The 23,135-nt window shown below is 47.7% G+C and overlaps 1 protein-coding gene across 2 annotated transcripts in view; it reads right to left on the reverse strand.

Moving 5' to 3' along the window:
* USP42 (ubiquitin specific peptidase 42) overlaps positions 1–23,135 on the reverse strand; it is a 1,198,372-nt gene that overhangs the window by 315,256 nt on the left and 859,981 nt on the right. For both annotated transcript variants that reach the window (XM_069645631.1, XM_069645629.1), the window contains exon 15: positions 20,227–21,678. In XM_069645631.1, the coding sequence (XP_069501732.1) occupies positions 20,227–21,678 (1,452 nt within the window). The remainder of the gene's footprint in view (positions 1–20,226; positions 21,679–23,135) is intronic.

A 23,135-nucleotide genomic window follows, 5' to 3' on the forward strand; every position in this document is an offset into this window, starting at 1 on the left:
TTTAAAAAAGGGTCTGTAATATAGACGAATAATGGTTGGCAATGAGCTATAGAGTTTTGTATGTGGTGTATTAATTCTTAAAAGTTTAGTGATGTATGTGACCTCATGAAAAAAGAAAATGATTCTTTTATTGATTACTATGATATTTCTGTAAATGTTGTGTCGTGAAAAGCTTTCTCATTTTCAACCGATTACTGTGGCATTTTTGTAAAGGTTTCTATAAACTATATACAAATAAAAAAAATAAAAAACTTCAGCCAGTTTTCCAATATAGTGTTCCTAAGTGCAGAATGGGAAGGCAGTACAAGTTCTTTGGGGGACCTTTGTCCAGAATATCTGTATGGTCATCCTGTTCTATGTCCTTAGCAGGACATCCCCAACCCAAATATTCAGTGACCTTGTTCATCACTATCCTGTATGCAGCACTTGGATGTGCAGTAGCAGTAGGTGAAGCAAAATCCACTTCTGGAGAAACATCTGACCTACTGGCTTCCTTAAGGCAAGTAGCCAAGTGCTTAATTCGGGATTTATCAGAAATTAATTCCTCAGGGACATTGTGTGTACCAAACGTTTGTACAATAGGGTACAACGTCTTCATTCTCTTCCTCAAAAATGGATCCAAAGGACTTAAAAGAAAATATTTCTTCGATAACGGTGTAAAACCCAAGATGGATCAGAGGATGATGTGGATGGCTTAAACGTTGAAATCCTAGATGCCAAAATCCTTTGACAGAGAAGATGTGGAAGCCTTTGACGCTTCTCTTCCGGTTGATGCTACTCGAGTAGGCATCTCGGGAGGTTTCTAACACAGGCTTTTTGGTATGCAGGTGGCAGCCTTCAATGACTCTCTGACGGCTTTTGAAGGCGCAGTGGGGTCGTTAGCCGTTCTTCGGCTCTTTTGAGGGACCTGCAGGGAGCGTCTTTGAAAAACGCCCATCATTTTCTGACAGAACTCTTCCCAACTCTAATGCTGAGGCAGATTTGACTGGAAAAAGTACCTTCCTTTTGTCGGGCAAGGAGTCGGATGACGAAGAACGATGGAATCTCTTCTTGGGTTTTCTTCGAGAAGACTAAGATGAAGAAAAATCACAAATCGCTCCTTGTCCTGACAGCTTAGAACGTTTGGAGCATTTCTTAGGCCTTTGAGGTGATTCCCTAAAACTCCCATCTTCAGAACATTTTCTGTCTAAGGGAGTAGAGGACAGGAATTTAGATACCAATCGACCTAGGGCGAGTTTAAACGTCCTCACTTTCAAGGCCTTGCTAGTCATGGATTGACATGAGCCACAGTCTTTGACTTTGTGCTCTTTACCAAGACACCAGAGGCATATCCTGTGAAGATCTGTGATCGACATCTTCAAGTAACAATCTGCACACCTCTTGCAGCCAGTCTTCGGCATAGACTTCCTCGAAGAAACAGTACTATGGAGTAGAAATGAATCGCTGAGGAGAGACGTATCGAAGCGTGCTGTGCATGGGAAAAACGGAACTGAGGCAACGGGTGTGGTGCATGCTGTTTATACTAACGTTGACATCACGTCCAAGCATGAGGGGAGTTGCTGCGGGACATCACCTGATGACGCACATCGCCCTCTGCTGTCGAAAAAGTTTCCGAACTGCAAGCGTGATATCAGTATATATCAAAGATGAGGAATACGATCCATTAGAAAGGTGCATGATGAAGTTACTGGACGATATCATTGTGGGACAGGTGCTAGACCCCCCCCCCCCAATCCCTACAACCTAGTGTAGGAGGCTTACCAGGAAGTATGCCAGAGCTAATCCTACCCCTGAATGTTGTTCAAATGTTGATAGTACTGTCTATCACACCATGCATTCTTGCTTCTTTGCTGGCCAGAGCTCTTTCTTATTAGAGAACCAAGTCTCTAGAATCCAGACCTTCAGCAGCAGAGCACACAGTGTGAAGAAGCAGGGAACACAAGTCTCGCTCCTCCGACCACATCCAGGCTAGCGACAGGGACATCAACTTCACAGGGCTGCAGGAAGGAGATGTGCACAGCAGAGCCAACCAGATTATGACACAAACACCCTAGACTGTCTGTGTGGGGGCTTTGACACTATGTGCTATGACAGCCAGGCCACCGGGGAAAGTAAAGGGCCAGAGCAGTCAGGCGTTATTATGAAGCAATGGTAAGGCGAGGAAGGTAGACAACATAGAAGGGCCGGATATAAAAGACCTGCACCCACAAGCACGGATGAAGGGTGTTGGGTCAGGGCAGTAGAAGAGTTTGAGGACCAAAAGACCAGGCAAAGGGCAGAAATTGGTGCAGAGTGCTGAGGAGTTGCTGGGGACTTTAGCTGAGGGTGCAGGTAAGGTGCTGTGTGTGAGAGACAGCGGCACTAAGCCTTGAGAGAGTGGGTGTTGGAATGAGTGATAATAGAGAGGATGCGGGAAACTGGCAGAAAGAGAGAGAAAGAGAGGGAGTGAAAGAGGGAGTGTGAGTGAAAGGGGAGACCAGTGTAGAGGGGGACGTTGAAGAACAGGAGGGAGCATCGGGAGAGGGCAAAGGGAGGAGTCAGAAGGATCCAAGACAGATAGGTGGAGAGAGACTTGGGGGGGGGAGGAGTAGTAGGAGAGAGTGATGGCCTTTGGAATGAGGTGACTGAGGTGGCTGAAAATAAACTGGCGGGTGACATGAAGATCCCTTGAGAGTGGTGTGAAAAATCCAAGGGTGTTCCACTACATACTCCCCAGGATCTTCTATCCTGGGAGGGTCATCGCTTTTGGATCCCGACCCTGGGGGTGGCCAAGCGAGCGAGGATCACCTGGGTAGAGGGTCCTTAAGGACTGAGGAAAGGACACCCGAGGGAGAGACACGGTATCCCTCCTTTACTGACATTGACTGACCCAACACCCCCCCAGCCATTATGGGCTATTGTCAGTCCCTGCCTATTATCCCCTATGACTTTCCTTCTGGTGCTGACAAGAGGCAACTAGGAGCAATGCAGATTTCTTGTTGCAGGTACCACTCTGGTACTGTGACAAAGGAATGATCAGGCATGTCACACTAATAGGCCTGAACAAGGTCAGGCAATTGGAGATACTTTGTTTCACCTGCAACCCATTGTGAATAAACAAGAGTATAAAAGCTGGAGATGTCAAGCAGAGTTCGGTACGAGGAGTAGAGGCGATACAGCTGGAGCAGTGTCGAGAGGGAAGTAGCCGAGATGCTGCTGAGAGTCCTGCAGAGTGGAACAAACAGGACCGGGAGCCACGTGTGAGAGAAATCAGAGAGCAGGCATTGCGGAGGCGGAGCCAGAGACAGGTGTCCCTGAAAGTAAGCAGTCAGGGGACCGGCGAGTTGCTTTTCCCAAACAGAAGTGAAGCCGTTGAGGGGAGCACAGTAATCTGGTAAGGCTGTGGAAGGGCTTTTTGGACACCAGGTGTTCCGAATGGCTGTTAAGCATGTATGCAGTGACATTTAGCATTACTGAATACCGTCCTTTGTGAAGAGGGTAGGTGAGCCCATATAAAGTGAAACTTACTATTAGTGAATAGCGAACTTTGTGAAAGTGCTACTGTTGAATATCAAATCATGGAGAAGGGGCTAGTGAGGCCAGACTAAGTGAAAACTAATATTATGAATAACGAACCTTGTGAAAGGGGCTGGTTAGCCCGTATGAAGTGATATACATTAATTCTGAATAACACACTGCACATATATGGAGTGTTGAATCAAGCAATTGAATAACAATGGGGGAAACAAATGGTTGCGTGACCTGTAATGGGTGGACTGTGTGGTCTGTCAACTGCGCCTAGACCGGAGAGTTTCCTAGTGTACCCATTTTCAACATCGAGATCTAAAACAAAGGAAAGCATGTGGTTGCTTGACCTGTGATGGGTGGACCGTGTGGTCTGAAACTACTCCGAGACCAAAAGCCACTAAAAATGTGAAAGCTGCAAAGAGTAGGGAATCCTTGGAGAAAATAAAAGGAAAGGTCAGGTGGACCATATATTTTTGTTGTTGTTATGAAACAGAAGAAAAGAAGCCGATCGAGAAAAGATTATATTGGAGAAGGGAAAACCGGGATTACAGTGTTGTGTGAACTTTATTGTCTTCATCTTGGGGAAGGGAATCCCAAGACTGTATGGATGTGTGAACTGTAGTAACCTTTTTGGAACTTGGGGAAGGGAGCTGTAGAAGAAACTCCAGTGAACAGATACTTTTACTTTTTGAATACTTGCTTAATTTTGACATTTCTTACACATTGTTAGCTTATAGAAGCGAGAACAGCATAGGTTTTGACACAGACAGATTCTTGTTTTGGACTTGGACTTTCCTTAGTTTTGTTTAGGCAGGGAAATCCACCATAGCATACTATCCTGATCAGTAAAATAAAGTATTTTTAACTATATCTCTTGTGTCTGTGTAATCTCCCGATACCATGGCTGTCTCACAGTGGTCATTTCAAGCAATGCCACAAAGGCATTTAATAGCATGGAGTTGTACCAAAGGTTTGGACTTTAAGTGAATAATTGGAATGATTTGGAGATTAGCTTTTGTCATAAAGATGACATTATGTTATCACCTCTCAGATGAGAGAAGATGAATACTTGGTGTGTTACTTACATGGTGTATAAGGTGAAATGTATTTACACCACACTTGCCTGCAATTCTTAATTTGTGTACATTTTATTTGATCAGGCCCTTCTTTCCTACCCCATTCTTCAGACCTCCAATTGCTCCTTTGTTTTATACAAGCCAATTCTGGTGAAAACCTACTCAACAAGTCATTTAGTGTTCCAAAAGTGAAGGGTCGTAGTATGCCACACAACTCAGTTAAGCCATGATAGTGCCCTTGGCACTGTGTTTTTAGCTTTTGCTGCACCCCTAATAAACGTGTGAAGTACTTAGTATGGTGGAAGCGAGCTGCCATTGAAGAACATTTGGGCTGAGGAGCTACACAAGTGGGAAGCAGAGGTGAGTTTCTGAAGCACTCTAGCCAGTAAAAAATGTAATAATGTTTCTTGCACTTTGTGGAAAAGCAAATAGGAGTTGATGCAGTGAGGCTAGGAAAGCTATGTCGTCTCCACTGTTGGATCTTTTATAGATTCACACACTTTGAATATTCCTTCTTATTAGGTGAGAATTTTCAAAGTATTTGAATCTATGCAAGACAGAATACTGGAGAAATGAAAGTTACTCGCCATCGTGACTAGAGTACTCATAGTCCATAGTCCCCTTTCCTCCATCCTTGTAGGCGTCCCTCAACATGGGGACAGTAACAGAACCTTTGGAGCAAAAAATTGAGCTTCCCCTTTAAATTTAGTACAGCGCGTGGGAGCACGGCCTCGGGTGTGGGAAAGCCTCGCTAAGGCCCGGCCCTCTGGTGCCTCACATCAGTCCCTTTGAACACATCAAACGCTTAGATACCTGGCTAAAAGTATTACATACAAGCCCCTGGCCTACCAGAAGGGGTAGGTGGGTGGAACGTATTGAGAAAAGGTGTAGATATTGATATTGATATTTTATTTCTATCATGCTCGTACACAAGTGTTTCAGATGACATCCCAAGAAGCTCTGAAACGTGACTGCAGTGGCTTTAGCCCTAACCGCATGGGCATGAATCCCCTCTGGGGCCAGCTTGCCCATGGTCGTATATGCCTTTGAAATAGCCTGAACCATCCAACAGGCGATAGAAGCCTCGAAGCCCGAGAGCCAGTGGAGGAACCCCCAAAAGTAACAAACAATGCCTCGGACTTCCTGAAGGATTGCGTCCGAGAGAGGTAAAACATAAGGACCCACTTGAGGTCCAAGGACTGTAAAGCCCTCTCTGCCTCTGACTGCGGGTTCAGGAAGAACACTAGCAGCCAGATCTCTTGATTCAGATGAAATTGAGAGACCACCTTGGGCAAGAAGTTTGGTTGAGTGCGCAAGATGACCTTGTCATGAAACGTGATGAAGGGCTTGCATGAAGACAAAGCCTGCAGCTTGCAGACCCTGCAATGTGAGAGCTACCAGCAAGACAGTCTTTAGTGTTACCAGCCGGATGTCCGCAGAGGCCATTGGCTCTAAAGGTTTGCAATGCAAAGCTGCAAGAACCACACTGAGGACCCAGACCGGATGTGGCCTATGCACCTGAGGAAAAAGCCTAGACAACCCCTTGAGGTGGACCTTAACCACCAGGTTGGCCGATGAAAACACAAGGTCAGGGGAATTCTTGTAAGCCCCAATGGCCGTCAAATAAGTGCAGCAAGTATCCACCTGCACTCCAGAACGCGCCAGGTGTGCTGAAAAAACCAGAACGTCGTACAAAGGACAGGTGACAGGATTCAAACCCTTGTCACGAGCCCAATGGCAGAACCAAATCCATTTGTTCTTATACTGGGACCGAGTAGAGGGCCTGCTGGCCTGTTGAATGATGTCCCAGATGTCATCTGAAAATTGAGCATGCTGTAGCCTTAGCTGGTCAGGAACCAGGCCGCCAGCGCCAGCCTGGCCATGTGTAGTGCTTGAGCAAAAAATTAGCTAAAAGATGGCACCAGTGCATGGCCATTTTGGACATTCACTTATAGACCGCAGGGAAAGCCCACATTTGTTGTGAGCTCGGTTAGAAGGCAAACATGATTTCTGCAGCGTTTGCAATATTTTAGTGTGAAGTAGACAAGCTCACTGCGTGGGATAGTTTTGCATTGCTCGTTCAAGGACAAACCATGAGGAGAGGCAGAGATGTGCAGGTGCACTGATAAGGGGTGCTGGGAACGGGAGCACAGTAGCATGAGCTGTTTTCCACTGTCTGGATTTTTACACTCTAAGAGTGCCTCCGATGCTTGATTGATTGATTATTTATTATGCGCTTATACACAAGTGTTTCAAAGTGCAACCATGCATGGGAGGGGAAGACAAGCCAAATGATCTTATTAGGCATGGTACATTCAGACCGTGCAGGTGCACAGAACAGGAAGTGTGAGGGGTATTGATATTTCATTTCTATCGCGCTCGTACACAAGTGTTTCAGAGCGCGACAAGGCAAGGGAGGGGAACAGGGCGCAACAATACAGCGATCTTACTAGGCCCAGTGACATTGAGAATGCGCAAGTGCATGGGAGAGGGGAGGGGAAAAGTGCATGGAAGGGGGGAGAAGTGGAAAGTGCAAAGCGGAGGAGAAACAGATGAATAACAAATAAATAATAAAGGCAACCAACAGTTTTAGTGCAGCCAGCAATTTGCAAGTGCTAGGTTTAAGGCAGCAGACAGGGTAGGTCTGATAAGTGCAGGAAGAAAAAGGGGGGGGCTATATGATTACAGATACAGACCCCAGTGCAAGGGGTGGCCTGGAGGCAGTGCGGGAGGGTGGCAGGGTGAGCAGGTACCTGGGCCCCGAGGACAGAGGGTGGCCAGGTGCACAGTGCCAAGAGAGAACAGATCAGTAGGGGAGAGGGGGAGCAAAGGCAGAAGAAAAGAGGAAGGTCTTGAGGTGCTTCCGGAACCGGAGATGGTTCTACTCAAGTTTAAGAGTGGCAGGGAGGCTGTTCCAGAGGGAGGCCCCAGCCGAAGGCCGAGATCTACCCCCAGCTCATTTCTTTGAAAAGCGACTGACCCTGAGGGAGTTGAAGGTAGAGGAGCGAAGAGCTCGAGAGGGGAGGTATTTGCGGAGGGATAGCTGAAGGTATTTTGGACACAGGCCCCAGAAAGCCATGTGGACAATGCAGAGGGTTTTGAATTTAATCATTGCATCCACTGGGAGCCAATGGAGAGATTTCAGAGCTGGAGAGATCGGATCCCAGGGCTTAAGGACAAGTCCTGCAGTCCTTTTCTGGATTAGTTGCAGAGGGCGGAGAGTAGGGGCAGGTAGATTTAGAAAGAGGCTGTTACAATAGTCCAAGCTAGAGAGAACCAGAGCTTGGGATACCATGAGCTTCTGGGGGAAGGAGAGGAAAGGCAGAGTACCTCTGAGGAGGGGCAGTCGGAAATTTGACTTTTTAGAGACCTCAGAGATGTGGGCGGAGAAAGAAAGGGTGGAGTCAAAGATGACCCTGAGGTTCTTAGCCTCGCAGGTGGGGGTAGGAGGAGGGCAAAGGGAGGCCGGCCAGAGAGTGAGGGGAAAGGATGGTGAAGGTGTGCCGATGAGGAGGATCTCCGTCTTTCTGGCATTCAGAGAAAGATCATTGGCAGCCTGAAAATGAGTTGCGTGTCGTCAGCATAGCACTGGAAATATGAGTAGAAAGTGGCAATGCAGTTGGCGAGAGTTGCCAGGTATTGGTTGAAAAGCCAGAGCGACAGGTTAGACCCCTGGGGAACACCACAGGTAGAGAGGAAGATAGATGAAAGGAAGGACCCAAGTTGGACCTGGGAGGGTCGATCTTAGAGGAAAGAGGTCAGCCAGGCCAGAGCCTGATCAGTGATACCCAGGTTTTCACAGAGACGATTGAGCAGGATGGTATCGTTGTCTGTGTCGAAGGCAGAAGAGAGATTGAGGAGGATGAGGACAGAAGGAATGTTAGAGTCAAGGTTGGAGAGCAGATCTTCACGGATGTTCAGGAGAGCAGTTTCCGTGCTTCTGGCAGCTCTGAAGCCAGACTGGTGGTCATGGAGACAGCCAACAGAATTGGAATGAAGGTTAAGCTGAGAGATGGCCAACTTTTCCAGGAGTTTACCAACAAAGGGAATAATGGAAATTGGGCGATAGTTAGCTGGACAAGAAGGATCAGCTGTGGGTTTCTTGAGAAGAGGATGCACAAAGGAGTACTTCAGAGGGGATGGGAAGGATCCCGAGGCAAAGGAGTGGTTGCAAAAATCAGCAAGGGCCGAATAGAGGGGAATAGGGACCAAGTGGGCCCAGCCCCGTCACAACATGGGTTAAGTGCAGAGAGATACCACTCTCATGGGTCGTAACCGTAGTGCATTAGTGCTGAGGCAAGTGCAAGGCCCGGAGGCAAGTGCAGGAGACTGGCGAGGAAAGCGTGGGAACTGTGAGGCTCTGAAAGGTACACCCGGCAGCCAGTCAGCAAAACTGAGCAGAAATAAAGGAGAGAGAGTGAGGGAGAAGGAGGAGGCGAAGATGAAAGTCTTGAGGAGTTTCCGGAACTTAAGGAGATCCGGCTCGAGACAGAGAGAAGCGGGGAGGCTGTTCCAGAGGGAGGCACCAGCAAAGGATAAATATCAACCCCCCCCCCCTCCCCCAAGTCTCTGCTTGGAGAAGCGGCTCACCTGCAGAGAGATGGAGGAAGACGAGCGGAGGGCTCGGGAAGGAGAGTATTTAGGAAGAGAGTGCTGCAGACAGAATGGGCCCCGGCCCCAGAAAGCCTTGTGGGCAATGCAAAGGGTCTTGAACTTAATCCTTGAAGCCAAGGGGAGCCAGTGAAGAGATCAGCACCAGAGGGATGCAGTCCCTGGCCTTGAGGCCAAGGATAAGTCTCACGGTTCTGTTCTGGATGAGTTGAAGAGGATAGAGAGTAGAAGAATGAAGGTTGAGAAAGAGGCTGTTGCAGTAGTCCAGCCTAGAGATGACCAGTGCTCTGGAGACAGTGAGAAAAGTTAGAATACCTCTGAGAAGGTCCAGGTGGTAGTGGGACTTTTTAGAGATGTCCGCGATGTGTGAAGAGGAGAGAGTGGAGTCGAAGATGACCCCCATATTTTTTGCCTCGTTGGTAGGTGGAGGCGCAGGGCCAAGGGAGGCCGGAGGGAGAGGGAGAGGGAGAGGGAGAGGGAGAGGGAGAGGGGGAGGGGGAGGGGGAGGGAGAGGGAGAGAGAGAGAGAGAAAACCAGGTGTCCCGATGAGGATAATCTCTGTCTTACTGGCTTTGAGGCAGAGGTCATTTGCAGCACACCACGATTGAATTGCGGACAGTCAGGTATGAGTGAAGAAGAGGAAGAGGGTAGCTTGAAGGAGAGCTGCGTGCAATCCGCATACCACTGAAAGTTGACGGTAAAAGTGGCTATCCTACAGGCCAGGGGGGCCAAGTAGCCATTGAAAAACCAGGGGGATAGGTTAGATCCCTGTGGGACAGCAAACGTAGAGTGAGAGTGATATGGGAGAGAAAGGACCCCAGTTCCACCTGGGATGGGTGGTCGGAGAGAAAGAAGGTTAGCCACGCCGGGGACTGATCAGCGATACCCAGGGTATTACCGAGACGTGCAATCAGGGTGTTGTGGTGTTGTGGTTTACCGTATTGAAGGCAGAGAAGAGGTCGAGTAGAATGAGGACAGAAGGAGAGTTTGAATCAAGATTTGAGAGCAGATCTTCACGGGTGTTCAGAAGAGCAGTTTGCGGTCTGTCAATCCAGCCGGGGACATTTAGAAACCTATGGAAGGCAGAGACTCTGAACAAATAAGAAGAGTGGCTGAATCCGCTAGACAGGGCTAGTAAGAGGAAAAGCTTTGCTGAGAAGTACAACGCTCCGGGCCAGACCCCGTTAGTTGATAGAATCTCTCTGCCTACCTGCTTTGGGGCTTTGCAGTGTTCTTTCGAGCGAGATGAAGGTGTTCTCTACAGCTGCACCAACGGTGATGTGCTCAAGTTTATGTCTGCATATGTATCTATATGTGATAAGTTGCATTTATTTAGTTGTTTTATGTATGTTTATGAACTATGAATAAAGGGCCAGTAAAGAGCCAATTATATTCTAACTAATGGTCTAAGTGTACATTATTGCCTTCCTGAGTCCAAGAACATTCATTCTGTATAGCGGTGCGAGTGATTATCCTAAGGTCCCTGCACATGTCTGGAAAGCAAAACACTGGGTAAGGATGGTCCACTTTCCCACGCTGCTGCGTCAGGAAGCCCCTGTTGGGGATCAGAAGGTGGACAGGCACAACTGCAGCAGATCCGAAAACCATGCTCTTGAAGAACAGTGGGGGCAATCAGGATGAGGCTGCAACCCATGACGCTCGGAACTTGCGGAGGATCCGCTGGAGCAGAAGGGCGTTGGGGCAGGAACGCATAACATCTGCGGCCGTGCCAACAGATCTGGAAGGCGTCTCGCAGAGACCCCCGACCCTGGCCTCCCCATGCAGCAAACTGGGGGCACTTGTAATTCTGAGGAGATGCAAACAAGTCCAGGTTCACGAACCCCCAACACTGGAACAGGGGCAACAAGGAGACGGTGTACAATTCCCACTCGTAGTTGTTGGAACCGTAGGCGGCTCAGCTTGTCCGCTTCTGCATTGCTGTTCTCCGGGAGGCGGACTGCTGAAATCTAAATCCCCTCCATCAGGGCCCATTCCCAGATCGATACCCCTCCATGCAGAGGAGGGGGGGGGGGGGACGGGTGCCACCCTGCTTGGTCAGGTAAAACATTGTAGTACAATTGTTCATCCTGACCAGCATAGACCGGTCCCAGATGAGGGGCAGAAATGCCTTGCGGGCCAGGCCCACTGCCTTGAACTCGAGTAGATTGATATGCAGGAGGGCTTCAGTCCTGGACCATGCACCATGAATCGCGTAGCCTTCCAGAGAAGCCCCACAGACCGAAAGAGAGGAGTATGCCGTCACCACCAGGGTAGGCTCCGGCCGGGTGAAGGGGGCACCCACGGAAACATTGCCATCCTTCAACCACCAGCAAAGATCGGGCAGGAGGAGCTGGAACCACAATGCAGAGGTGGTCGAGTTGGTCAGAAAGTGCTCTATTGCCTTGCAAAGGGAGAGGAGCCTCTCGGGGGCGGGGAACACCCGCTGAACAGCCACGTTCCAACGCACCCCTAGGAAGGCCAGATCCTGAGAGGAGCACAAGTGTGACTTTCTCCGGATGAGGGAGAACCAAAGCCGATAGAGAATTTGCTACCAATCTCAAGCAGGAGTTTACCATCCCCTTGGGTGAACTCACCCTCACCAGCCAGTCATCCAGGTTAGGGTGCAGGTGATGGCCCTCCAAGGGGAGGAGACTTGCCACTGCGTTCATCAATTTTGTGAAGACACAAGGGGGAGAGTTCAGGCCGACTGGAAGCACCTTGTACTGAAAGTAGTACAACAATCGTGAAACGCAGAAACTTCCAATGTGGCTGGTAGATGGGGAAAAGCAGGCATGTATCCTTGAGGTCTAGTGAACACATCCAGTCCCCTGCACACAGACTCTACAATGTGTGCAGGAGTAATCAACTTGAAGCGTTCCAGCTGTAAAGACAGAATGAGAACTGATAGGTCCAGGACGACCCTCAGGCCAGCCTGGTTGTTCTTGGGTACCACAAAAACCGTGGAGTAGAAACCATAGCCCCTGTCTGACTGAGGAACTGGTTCCACCGCCTGCATCTCCAAGAGGGAAAGGACATCCCCTTAAAGAGCCGAGGAACCAATCTCACGATGAGGAGAGGCTGGTAGAGGAAAAGGAAGAGGAAGACTGAAGCCTGTGGTGACTATAGATAGGATCCAAGGGTTCTTAAAAAGACGTTTCCAGCTGTCCTGGGAAAGAGAGCCAGTGAGCCCCCTACTGGGGTGAGGTGTTCCCTGACCGTGATGTCACTGTTTCTTGGTGTCAGAGGCGGGAGCAGAGGAGGGGGAACAGAAAAACCCACACAAATTCCTCTGCTGCTTCCTCCTGTTGTCGCTTAGTGACCTATCAAGCCTTTGTGTACCTCGGTCCCAAAACCCCTTGAAGCCGGTGAAAGCATGGGTTTGAATTCGGTCCTGCACGGAGACTGAGGGAAGGACTTCTGCCTTGGCTTTGTCAGGATGGCCAAGGACTTGGTGGTTTTTGGGTGGAGGTTTTCTTTTGTTGTTAGGCAGAATCCTGTGCAGTGCCCTTAGGGACCACTACACACAATTAAGACCACAGGTGGCAATACAAGTTTTACCTTTGGTACAAGCCTGTACTACTATGTTAAAGTGGCAGCAGTAGCAGAGCAGCCAGGCTTATCTCAAGAGTATATGAGCAGTAGCAGAGATTAAACAAAGGGACCACAATTACTGTGACTCAAGCAAACACTGACTCAAGGTTGCAGGAAAAGAAACTTAAGTACATTTATTTTTAAACCATTTGTTATAAACACACTTCTATTCATTCAAAAACCACACGTAAAATACACTACAACCAACAAATTCACTTTGTACAGTATAGCTCATGGTAAGTACCCTGTGTTTTAACGGACCGGTGTTGCGAGGCAAAAGACGTTACCGGGAATACACTTGTGATCACTTTTTGACAGTAATGACAGTTCGGTCTTACTAAATAAACGCGTATCCGCTGCAAGAAATGTTACCGGGGCACAACACACTTAGCACCTGAGATACCCAGAGAGAGTTGGGGGCAAAAATCATAGGCAATACTTTTGTCAAGGGAGACAGAATCAGAGAACACTCATGGACAGAAATTCAAGAGTCAATAGGCCAGAGCCAGTGTCAAGTGGAACCTGGTTCCTGTTGTCGAGGATCACACAGTCGGACAATTCACGATACAACATAGCCAGGAGTACTTGGATATTGTCAACAGAGGAAGCAAAAGTTATAAGAAGGAGGGAAGACAAGGGCAAGCCTTGGAGATGAAGAAAAGGGGTTCACCCTAATTCCTCAAGCAGAACACAGTACCTTATTCAATGAAGAGGCTGGTGCCACGGCAGTTGTTCCTGGTAGTTTCCTGCAGACCCTCAGTTCCTTGAGCTTTGGGGTGAAGGAGGACGTCGTCTGGAGGGGTCTGCACCACACAGGGATGAAGCCGGCAGCAGCGACGGTGAATAAAAGGTGCGCGCCTTAAAAAAACAGGAGAAGCTCTTCAGATGGCTATCCAGACCACTACAGCTGTGTGCAGCGATTTCGACCAAGAAGAGGCTCATCTGGCTGTCGAAGGTGAGCTGGTTATCCCCACCAGGCTCAAGGGAAGAAGACTCCAGACTGGATCTTCTCTGGTCGTCGAAGGGTAGATAGCTCAGGACTGCAGCAGGGCTTCATCGGGACGGGGTAGTTGCAGCAGCCGACTTCTTCTCCGCTTCTCTTCAGTTCCTTGTAGTTCCAGTGGCGACTGACTTCTAGCCCAAGAGACCTGCCTTTTATGCGAAAATCCCCCATTCACACAGCCTGGCTGTCAATCACGAAGCAGGGGGGGGGGTCGTCCAGCCCGGACAACCACCTCAGCCAATCATGGCAAAGTGCGACTTGCGTTTCCTAGGATACCCTGTGCAGGGGGTGACTACACCCCCTCCCTCACATTCAGCCCACCTAGACACCCAGGCCCCTATGGGAGGCCTTATTGGCAGAAGCCTGCCAAAAGACAGTGAACAAAGAAGGCAAACCTGATTTGCCGCGCAAAGTAAAACACAAGAAGGACTTTAACAAAAAGAAATGGCGAATAAACCCGACTGGAGCCAAAAAGAAAAAGGATTTGGTCAAGCGGGTTTAAGTTTGAGGCTAATATAATAGCCCAAAACAATACCACGTTTATATAGTATAATCGCGGTAGAAAGGTTAGGGTAGATACCACTGCCACCAGCCAAGTCTAAATGTTAAAAGAGCGAAACAATGTTCTAGGAGTTACAGATAAAAAGGGCTAAGGATTAAGCCCTTGTAGTACTCCATGTAAGATGGGGTGTACTGGATCTGTGGTTAAATGACTAAGTAAAGTTAATGGCAACTTTACCCTTTTCTGGGGGACAGTAGTCAGCCCCAGAAATGGAGTCGATGGGAAATCTAAAAGACAACCCAGTGTCACTGCACTTAAGGTGCTGTGTAACACACAAAAGAAGGGGGCTACTGAAGTGGTGTACTCCTGAGTCCACAATCACAAAAAGCAGATGAAACACACATGGCAAAACATGGGTAAGAGTGGGGGAAAAGCTCACATTCTTGCCAAGTGAAAAAAAATAACTCGAGAAAATCCAGCAAAGCTGCTGGGGGACTCACTAGGTAAGGGAAATTAGCCAATGAATGAGAATTCTCCCTAACATTTGTCAACTCCTCCTTGGTTGACGAATGAAAAAGGTCCACGACCTCAAAGAGCAGTTCTAGGATCCACTCTTGCACATCAGATGAAAATTTAGTGGCATGCATCCACGCCGTCCTTCTCAACTTGACACCCAGGTACAGCCCTGTGCTGGCTGTGTTGATGTGGGGGAGCGAAGACTCCATGAGGTCCTGCGCAACGGCCCGGGATCCCCCAGACCAGCCTTGAAGGAGGCTTGCCTGTCCAGAGGGAGGTAAGGTAGAAACTCCCAGAGCTCCTGCCACAGCTTCTGGTTAGTCACGGCTAAAAGGGCGGCAGAATTGGCTTGTTGCAGATGCAGTCCATTTGCCCAAAGGCTCATTGGAAAGACAACTGGAGGTGGATCCCAAAGACAATGGTTTCGAATAGAGGTAGGCTGCAGCCACCACTGAAGAACGTGGCTGGGGATTGGAGGACAGGAGGATTGGCTCCCCGTCCGTCAGCCTTGACCTGCTGTCCAATTTCTTGTTCATCTAGGCGTTGGCCTTAGCCTTCTCCCAGACCGTTCTCGCCACCTTCAGGACATCCTTCTGGAGAGGAATGCCAGACCGGATCATGGTGCGCTTGCCCAAAACCTCTGCTAGCACTCCCAGCACCTGGTGGGGCTTCCTCAGGCAGAGGGACCCCCAAGAACTCTGCCAGGCACCTTAAAGGTGGTCATGAAAAGCTTTAACGGATGCAAAGGGTTCATCGTTCTGGGCGTCTTCGCCTCCCCCGCCCCTTTCTACGGACCGAGGGGAGTCTGGGCCCTGGGACACAGGTGCCGGCAGGGTTCCCCTAGGTCCGGAGCAAGAGACGGGTCTGAAGGCTGTTGAGGGGGAGGCGTTGGTGGTACACGAGGGAGAGGGGTCTGAACAACCAGTAGAGTACCGGGCACTGCACCTGTAGCACTGGGGGAATGGGCGGAGGATCACCTCCTTCACTATATCCTTCAGGAGCCCAGTCACCTGAGGGGAACGCATGAGGAGGAGCAAGCGCTCGAAGAAGCAATCCTCGCTAGTTGCCGGATCCCTTGGGGCCTGACCCTCTGAAGCAATGGCTCGCAACTCCTGGTAAAAGCGCTGAGGAGCTTGAGGCGTGTAACTGTAAGGCTGCGATGGGTAGATGTACCCCTGAGGAGACCTGATGCCTGTACCATACAGTCTGCGCCGCCGCTTCCAGAGGGAAGTGGACTACCATCTTTTCGCAAGGCCCATTCAAAGGGCCATAGCAAGGGGTGCCCTGGTTCGAATCCAAAATGGCCGACGGCCGAGCAGGCTCCGCCATGTGCCTATATGCCATTTTGGGGTTTTGCGCCATGTCCTGGACGGGAGGGCGCAAAGGCCCTGAGCAGGCTCAGACATGGGATGACACGGCCTGGGTACCGAACCCGAAACAGCAGCATCGACCTCAGAGACCACTGTGGTAGGCGCTGAGCCCTCGGCTGACTGAGCGGTAGTGAAAACACCCTGACTCACGACCTTAGAGTGAACTCCGGTAGGCTGTGCGCCCTTAGCACCTGCGTCAGTAGTCGTGCTGGATCGTGCCGAGGACTTACTCTTGGCTGTAGCACCCGACGATCCTTTACCCATCTGGGTAAGAAGAAAAGGCTGAACTTGATCGTCCTTCTGAGGACAGGGCAGTAGGGGCTCCTGAGACCCTCAGTTAGGGAGTCGGTAGCCTTGACAGCCTCGCGCCTGTCCACAGAATGCTCGGAAGAGCCCCTGGGCCCCTTTGCTTGGGAGCCAGTAGCCTTAGAGGCCTCTGGGCTGCCAGAACCTAAATCCAAGGAACCCTTTTCTGTGGGAACCCCCAGAAAGGAGTTGCCTCGCTGAGGAGCTGTGCTGAAATGAGGGCCTACCTTGTCTTGATAAGAGGTCCTTGAGACAAACTCCTCAAAAGTGCGCCGGAAAGTGTGGGAGATTTCCCTCCAACGTGACAATCGATTATTAAATGCCCTGTGACCGAGAGCGCCGCAAGCTGTGCACTTCTCCCAGCGGTGATCGGGCCACAGGCACTCAAGACAGAGTGCATGCGGGTCCGAGGCCCGGGACCGAGCGGTCAGATGAAGCACATCTCGGGAATTCTCCTGCAACCGACATGCACCGGGGAAGGTGAATAAGATTAAAAACAAAACAGAGGGGAGCAGGCGGGAAAGAGAAAGAAGTCTCCACGCTGGCAGCCAGGTCCGGGACCGTCTGTTCGGAAAAAGGAATTCGGGTGAGGAGCCAGTGGGCGGGGCCTCGGTGGGGTGTACCCACGCCCGAGGGCGCACTCCTGCGCACTATACTAAATTTAAAGGGGAAGCTCAATTTTTCACTGCCAAAGGTTCTGGTACCGTCCCCATGTTGGGGGACGCCCACAAGGATGGAGGAAAGGGGATGGGACGTATGAGTACTACACCTGCAGGTATGTAATATATTCTGATACTATAACAATAAATGTCTGTTAATTTTCTCTACATTTCTAATGTACTTCTAACATGTTTTTAATCTTGGAAAGTGGTTATCCCAGTTTCAATTATGTACAAATACAATGTTTCAAAATTAAAATACAGTGCCACACATTGTGCACTCTTGTTTGATGGTTAAAGAAGCCTAAAAAATATTGGTCGAACCAACGGCTATTGATTCATCTGCCAAATGGATGGTAAAATTGGCCATCAACATTAAAGAGGAAGGGTGTATGGTAAAGAAACTTAATAGTTAGACCTCAGCCAGAAGGTATCGGCAATGCAAAGTTAATTTTGACTACAAGTCTCATTTTTATTCTATTAGACCGTATCTTACATGTGCCCCCTTTTTAAAATTAAGTTTGGTATTTTACCACTGGCACATTGTTTTAAATCAAGAAATCCCTTGCAAACCGATGCTGGCCCTTACTGCTTCAACCAAGTATAAACGGAAGTTAATTTTGTATTAATCTGTCCCTTATCTAAAACAAAGATAACGCCTCATTACGATGTTGGCGGTAGCCGTGCCGGTAGACCCAGTACATCCCCATTGCCGGGTGCCGGTATTAGTTACTCCCCATTCCCATTGAGTCCCATAGGGCTCAATGGGAATGGGGAGGTCGGATGCACCGGCACCATTTGTGAATGGTGGCGGTGCATCCAAAATGCACTGCTCGCGGGTGCCGGTACACCTGCCAGATCAGACCTCGTAGTTTGCTGTTCCGGTAGTAACGGCAAACTTGTAATGAGGCCCAATGTATTTGAAAACAGTGTAACAGTATTGGCATCCGTAATGTAATAATAGCTATGTTTTTTTTTTTTTAAATGTGTGCTAGATTAGAATCGTTGTCTGAACGTGTTCTGTCTTTATTGTAAGTCACAAGGTCTAAGCTATCCCTTAGTCTAAGATTCACTGCCCTATTCTATGAAGGAAAACAATGAAGGGTGCTTGTAAGGATGTCTTACAAAACAAAAAGTCTCTGTACAGAATCCTATGCTAATCTCAGTTGTGTCCCCGTCACTACAACAGAAAAGGATACATTTAATAAAGGTGCGTTTAGGGGCCTGGCCCAAGCAAAAGAATGGTGGATGGTTTCTAAACCGCCCCACCCTGGTGTATCTGTATCAGTAGTGGCTCTTCGTCAGAAGCACAGTCCAAGCAATTATACCGATTGTTTCTACAATTCTTCTCTCCTTGGCACAGTTCAAACAAGTACACTAAATGTCCCTAGTATTCCATCTCACTAAATGACCCCTTACTCGTGTCCTCACTCTGTGGTCTCCTTGTGTTCCTTACCCAAGCAAAGTCATGGCACTCTCTCCACATGGGCAGTTCCTGGTCTTTAATCCGCCTTGGAGTCTTGTTCTTCTCACCCCGCCTTGGGGTGTCGATTCTCTCACCCAGTCATGGGATCCGGTTCCTTTCACAACTACTTGAGGTCTGGTTTCTCTCAACCAGCTTTGGGGTCTCATTTCTCTCACCCCACCTTGGGGCCTTGTTTCTTTCACCCAGCCTTCGGGTCTAGTTTCTTTCAATCCGCATTGGGATCTCGGGCCTCGCTGCTCTCCTCCCTTTAGGCCCGGAGCCAAGGTGTACCTTTTGTCCCTGGGCTGGGCTCCTCTGGAGTGTTAGGGAGGTCGGTCGATGCACGATGCAGCACTGCTTCCTTGGCTTCTTCTCAGTGTTCCGTGTTGGGTGGAGATTGCCCCCTCTTCCTGCGGTCTTCTGGCGGGTCTTCGGCATTGGCTCCTCGGCACGTGGGCTAGATCACGGCTGGGTCTGCCACATCTGGCAAATGCTACCACTCTACAGCCAGACTTCCCAGGAGGTGGTCTCCTGGCCTTGGCAGCCCTGCAAATCGCTCTTCTCCTCCTGACTCGCTCGGATTGGCTCTTTATCTTTCACTCTGTTAGGGGGTGGGACTATCAACACTTCCCTATTTTCAGATGAGGACAGAGGACACAGAGGGTCAGAAACAATACCAGCCATTCTTACAGGAAGTTTCAAGTCATCACACATTTTTATTCCCATATATCCAACAAAGATATTGGGATCTTAAGACAAGGGAGGATAAATGACATCCCCCTCTGATGTTGCCTGTCCTTAAAAAGTGGGTGTGGGGATGGGATCCTGCTTGCCCTGTCACCCTCTATGGGGTGTTCATTTTATTGGCCTCACCTCCCTAGTACCAAAGTGGGTGGCTCTACCTTAGGGAGAGTAGAGTAATTCCCTGGATGAATCACAAAGGGCGAGGGTTGCCATCTCTGTAATTGCCGTTGCCAAGTTAATGTACAGAGCATGGCTGAGAAGAACAGATTTGAATGCAATAAGCTGATATGGCTGCATCTTATATGTTTGTTTTATACTGTCCATTTACGTATTGATCAATTAGAAGGAATAATTGATCCTGTTTTATTGTTATTGCCCGATAATGAATATTGTAACTGCGCTTTCGCGTTGCCTAAAGTCTTATTGTCAAACAGAGAGGCTTGAACAACAACAATAAAATATAACCGCTAGTGCATGAACATTATGAGCAGATTTTCAGGAGTAGGGATTTGGAGAGGACACGTGGCTAGTCTGAAATGTTCTGGAGAAAGCAGTAGTGGCCCCTTTTGACTATGCCCTCCAGATGTAGGGGATGGGCAATAAATGTGTGATTATCAAATGAATAAATCCATACGACAGCTAGAAAGATGAACTGAACGTATTATTGTTGGTTTTAGCCAAGTGTCCTGTATCTCATGTTTCGTCCGCTCTGTCCTTGTCTCTATATTGGCACCCAGATGCCTGTGGGCTTTCGGCACCCCACAAATAAATAAATAAATAAATAAATAAATAAATAAAACAAAAATCAAGTTTGCCAACTCTTTCAAAATCTCAAACAAATCCAAGTAAAGAAAAAGTTAAATAAATACGACTTACTTATCTCTGTACTTATCTCTGGATTTCTTTTTCTTCTTTGACCTTTTGTGCTTTTTAAATTCTTCCTCTTCCAAAGACTCCCCTTCAGAGCTTTTCCTGCGTTTTCTTTCTACATCAGTATCACCATCTTCTGAACTAGTGTCTGATTTTCTTTTCCTTTCATTAATCTGGCAAAAAGTCTCACTATTATAATGTTTTAAATCAGTGAACAAGGTTTGCTCTGGGTGGTACTTTTCAGAGTACTGACGAAAAGAAGGTGCATGATCGAGGTCTAGTCTCGAACTGCTGAAATTGTGTACTCCTTTGGCTTTATCAACAGATTGAGGCTGCCAATTGCTCTTGTAATTAAAATCTTTATAGGGTCTCTTGCACCATGGACTCTCATACACTCGGTTATCGTGTAGCAGCCTTCTTTCTCGACTGTCTCTGGATATAGAAGAATCATCATTGTAGGTACTATAGTTGTCGCATCTTCTCTGTCTATCTGAGTAGTATCTTTCCCGGTCATGGTAGATTTCTCTTTTAGAATCGTAATATCTACTCTGTTCATTCTCCTGTTTTCTTCCATTTCTAAATCCACCCCTGTAATAGTTATATTTCCCCAAATTTTTACTCCTATTAGTAAGACTTTCCTTATATGGCCGAAAACCCTTTTTAGTCCAGTTTTCCTGTTTGCACCTTTGAGGCCTATTCCTTTCCTTTCGACGGGAACTCTTTCTCCTATAATTGTTTTTATTGACTTTGTTTCTTTTGTGCACTATTCTTTTCAAGTTTTCAAGACTGGCCGTTTCATTTTCTTTGTGGTCGTCCTTTTCCAAAGAGTCAATAGTATTCAAACAAACAGGAGAATTACTTTTTCTACTCCTATGTCTCTCTTTAGCTTCTTTATATTTCTCTTCTTTAGCACAATCATCATTGCTCTTCGACTGATTGTTTTCCAGTACTATACCATGCCTTAAAGAACATTTTCCAATTGAAGTTGAGGTATTGGAATATTTTCCAGTCCGTTCTAATGTTTCCTGAGAATTCTCTGTAGGTGGGGTAAAGAGAGTTTCAGAACTAAAATCACAATCGTTATTTTTAACGTGGTTCTGGCCATTCTCCTCAATTGCCCCTTTAATACTATGAAGAGGAAGTTGCAAAACAACATCTTTATCTTCTTGGGGTTTCTGCTGCTTTGAATTCTTCAATTTCTTTCCCAGTGATGTTTGATGGGCTCTGCATTGATCATTGCCAACAAAATGTATGGCATTGGCACCTTCTACATTACTTTCAGTAGGATTATCTTTGGTAGTAGTGCTTTCTGGATTTAACACTGTTTTCAAAGCCCTGCTTACATTGTGTTTAAGAGTATAAACCACATCTTCAGATGTTTGAGGGAGGTTGCTTTCGCTGGAATGCATTTCCATACGATTTTCATCACCAGGCTCTCGTTGTTCCTCCACATTTACACTACATAAAGAAAAAATAAACACTGGTGAAACCTAACATTACTGCAAGTCAAATATATTCATATGCTGGTTATGGTACAATAAAGGTCTATTTGTTCTTACCAACGTCAAAACAATTATGTTGCCTCTCACTAAACATCAGGATAGTGAGACTCTTAGAAATTAAGTGATGTATTGTTGAAAAAGAAACCAGAGCTTTACAAAGGATGTAAAGAGCACATGCTCTACTAATCAAGGTAAGCATTTGTCGTTCTTGAGAAGCATGGCTAAGATATTTATTTGCAATTATAAGGCTCAAAGTTTTGTTAAGAAAGTTAAGGTAGAAAGTGAATTGTGGGCATATAGCAAATACACTTTTAAACCTGAATGTTATAGAAAGTGCACAGACTTGTGTCCAGGTGGTAATATATTGAAGCAAGGCAAAAGAAAACAGAAAGAAAAACAGTCAAAATCATTTCTGAAAAGTGCTTTAAAGCACAAAATGAAACCACCAATTTTACAACAGATGAACAAATTACTTGTCTCTTGGTAATGTTCATTTTGATGGATGTTCCTCCCACAGATTCCTCAAAATGCTATTCTATGACCAGCACAGTGATTTTCAGAAACATTTCCGCCACCAGGCAGCACAGCGCAGCTTTGCCCGAAGCCTCTACGTGCTCCTTACCAGACACAAAGAAGTCAGGGCCAGTATTTGTTGAGGCATCCCACCCCATTACCTTATTTCCACCTTTTACCCTATCACAGATAATAAAATAAAAGTAAGATATGAAAGAGACAGCAAGAGAAGGGAAAAAGACAGCAGTTCTCAAAGGTGTACTACCTATCCGCCAAGAGGGTCAGAATCAGAGGGCGATGAGGAATTGTGGGAGCACAATCCACCAGAAAGAACATTACTGGGAGTAAGCAATTTGTTCTTCTAATGGACTCTGTCCTCTAACAGATTCTTTTATGATATATTCCCATAGCAGAACATGGATCTGGAGCAGTGGGGCGAGCAAGAGGACACCACCTAAACCAAACAAAACTCTGAAGGACCGCCCTTCTGAAGCATGCATCTGCCTTGAAAGGGAATCCAAGTAGAATTTTTGGCAAACGTGTGCAGAGAGGCACACGTGGCTGCTTAGCAAACTCCCAAGACAGGGTTACCCTTCTGTAGGGTAGAGGTTGAAGCCAGACCTTTGGTAAAATAAGCCCATAGACAATCAGGCATATCCTTCCTAGCCAGATCATAGCATTCGGAGATGCATCGAATGATCCACCTTGACAAGGTCTGCTAAGTTCACAGCCCTGCCAGCACAGGCACCAGCATAACCCACAAAAGGTTGGTCATCTTTACTGACTTTCCTCATTCAAGAGATGCAGCAGCTGAGAGCCTGCATCGGGTCCAGCCGATGGAATCACTCCTCTGTCTTGGAAAGATGAGACAGTGGAAAAAACACTGGAAGATGGACCTTT

The sequence above is a fragment of the Ambystoma mexicanum genome, chromosome 2p (genome assembly GCF_040938575.1).
Source record: "Ambystoma mexicanum isolate Mex_15411 chromosome 2p, UKY_AmexF1_1, whole genome shotgun sequence".
NCBI classification, from domain to species: domain Eukaryota; kingdom Metazoa; phylum Chordata; class Amphibia; order Caudata; family Ambystomatidae; genus Ambystoma; species Ambystoma mexicanum.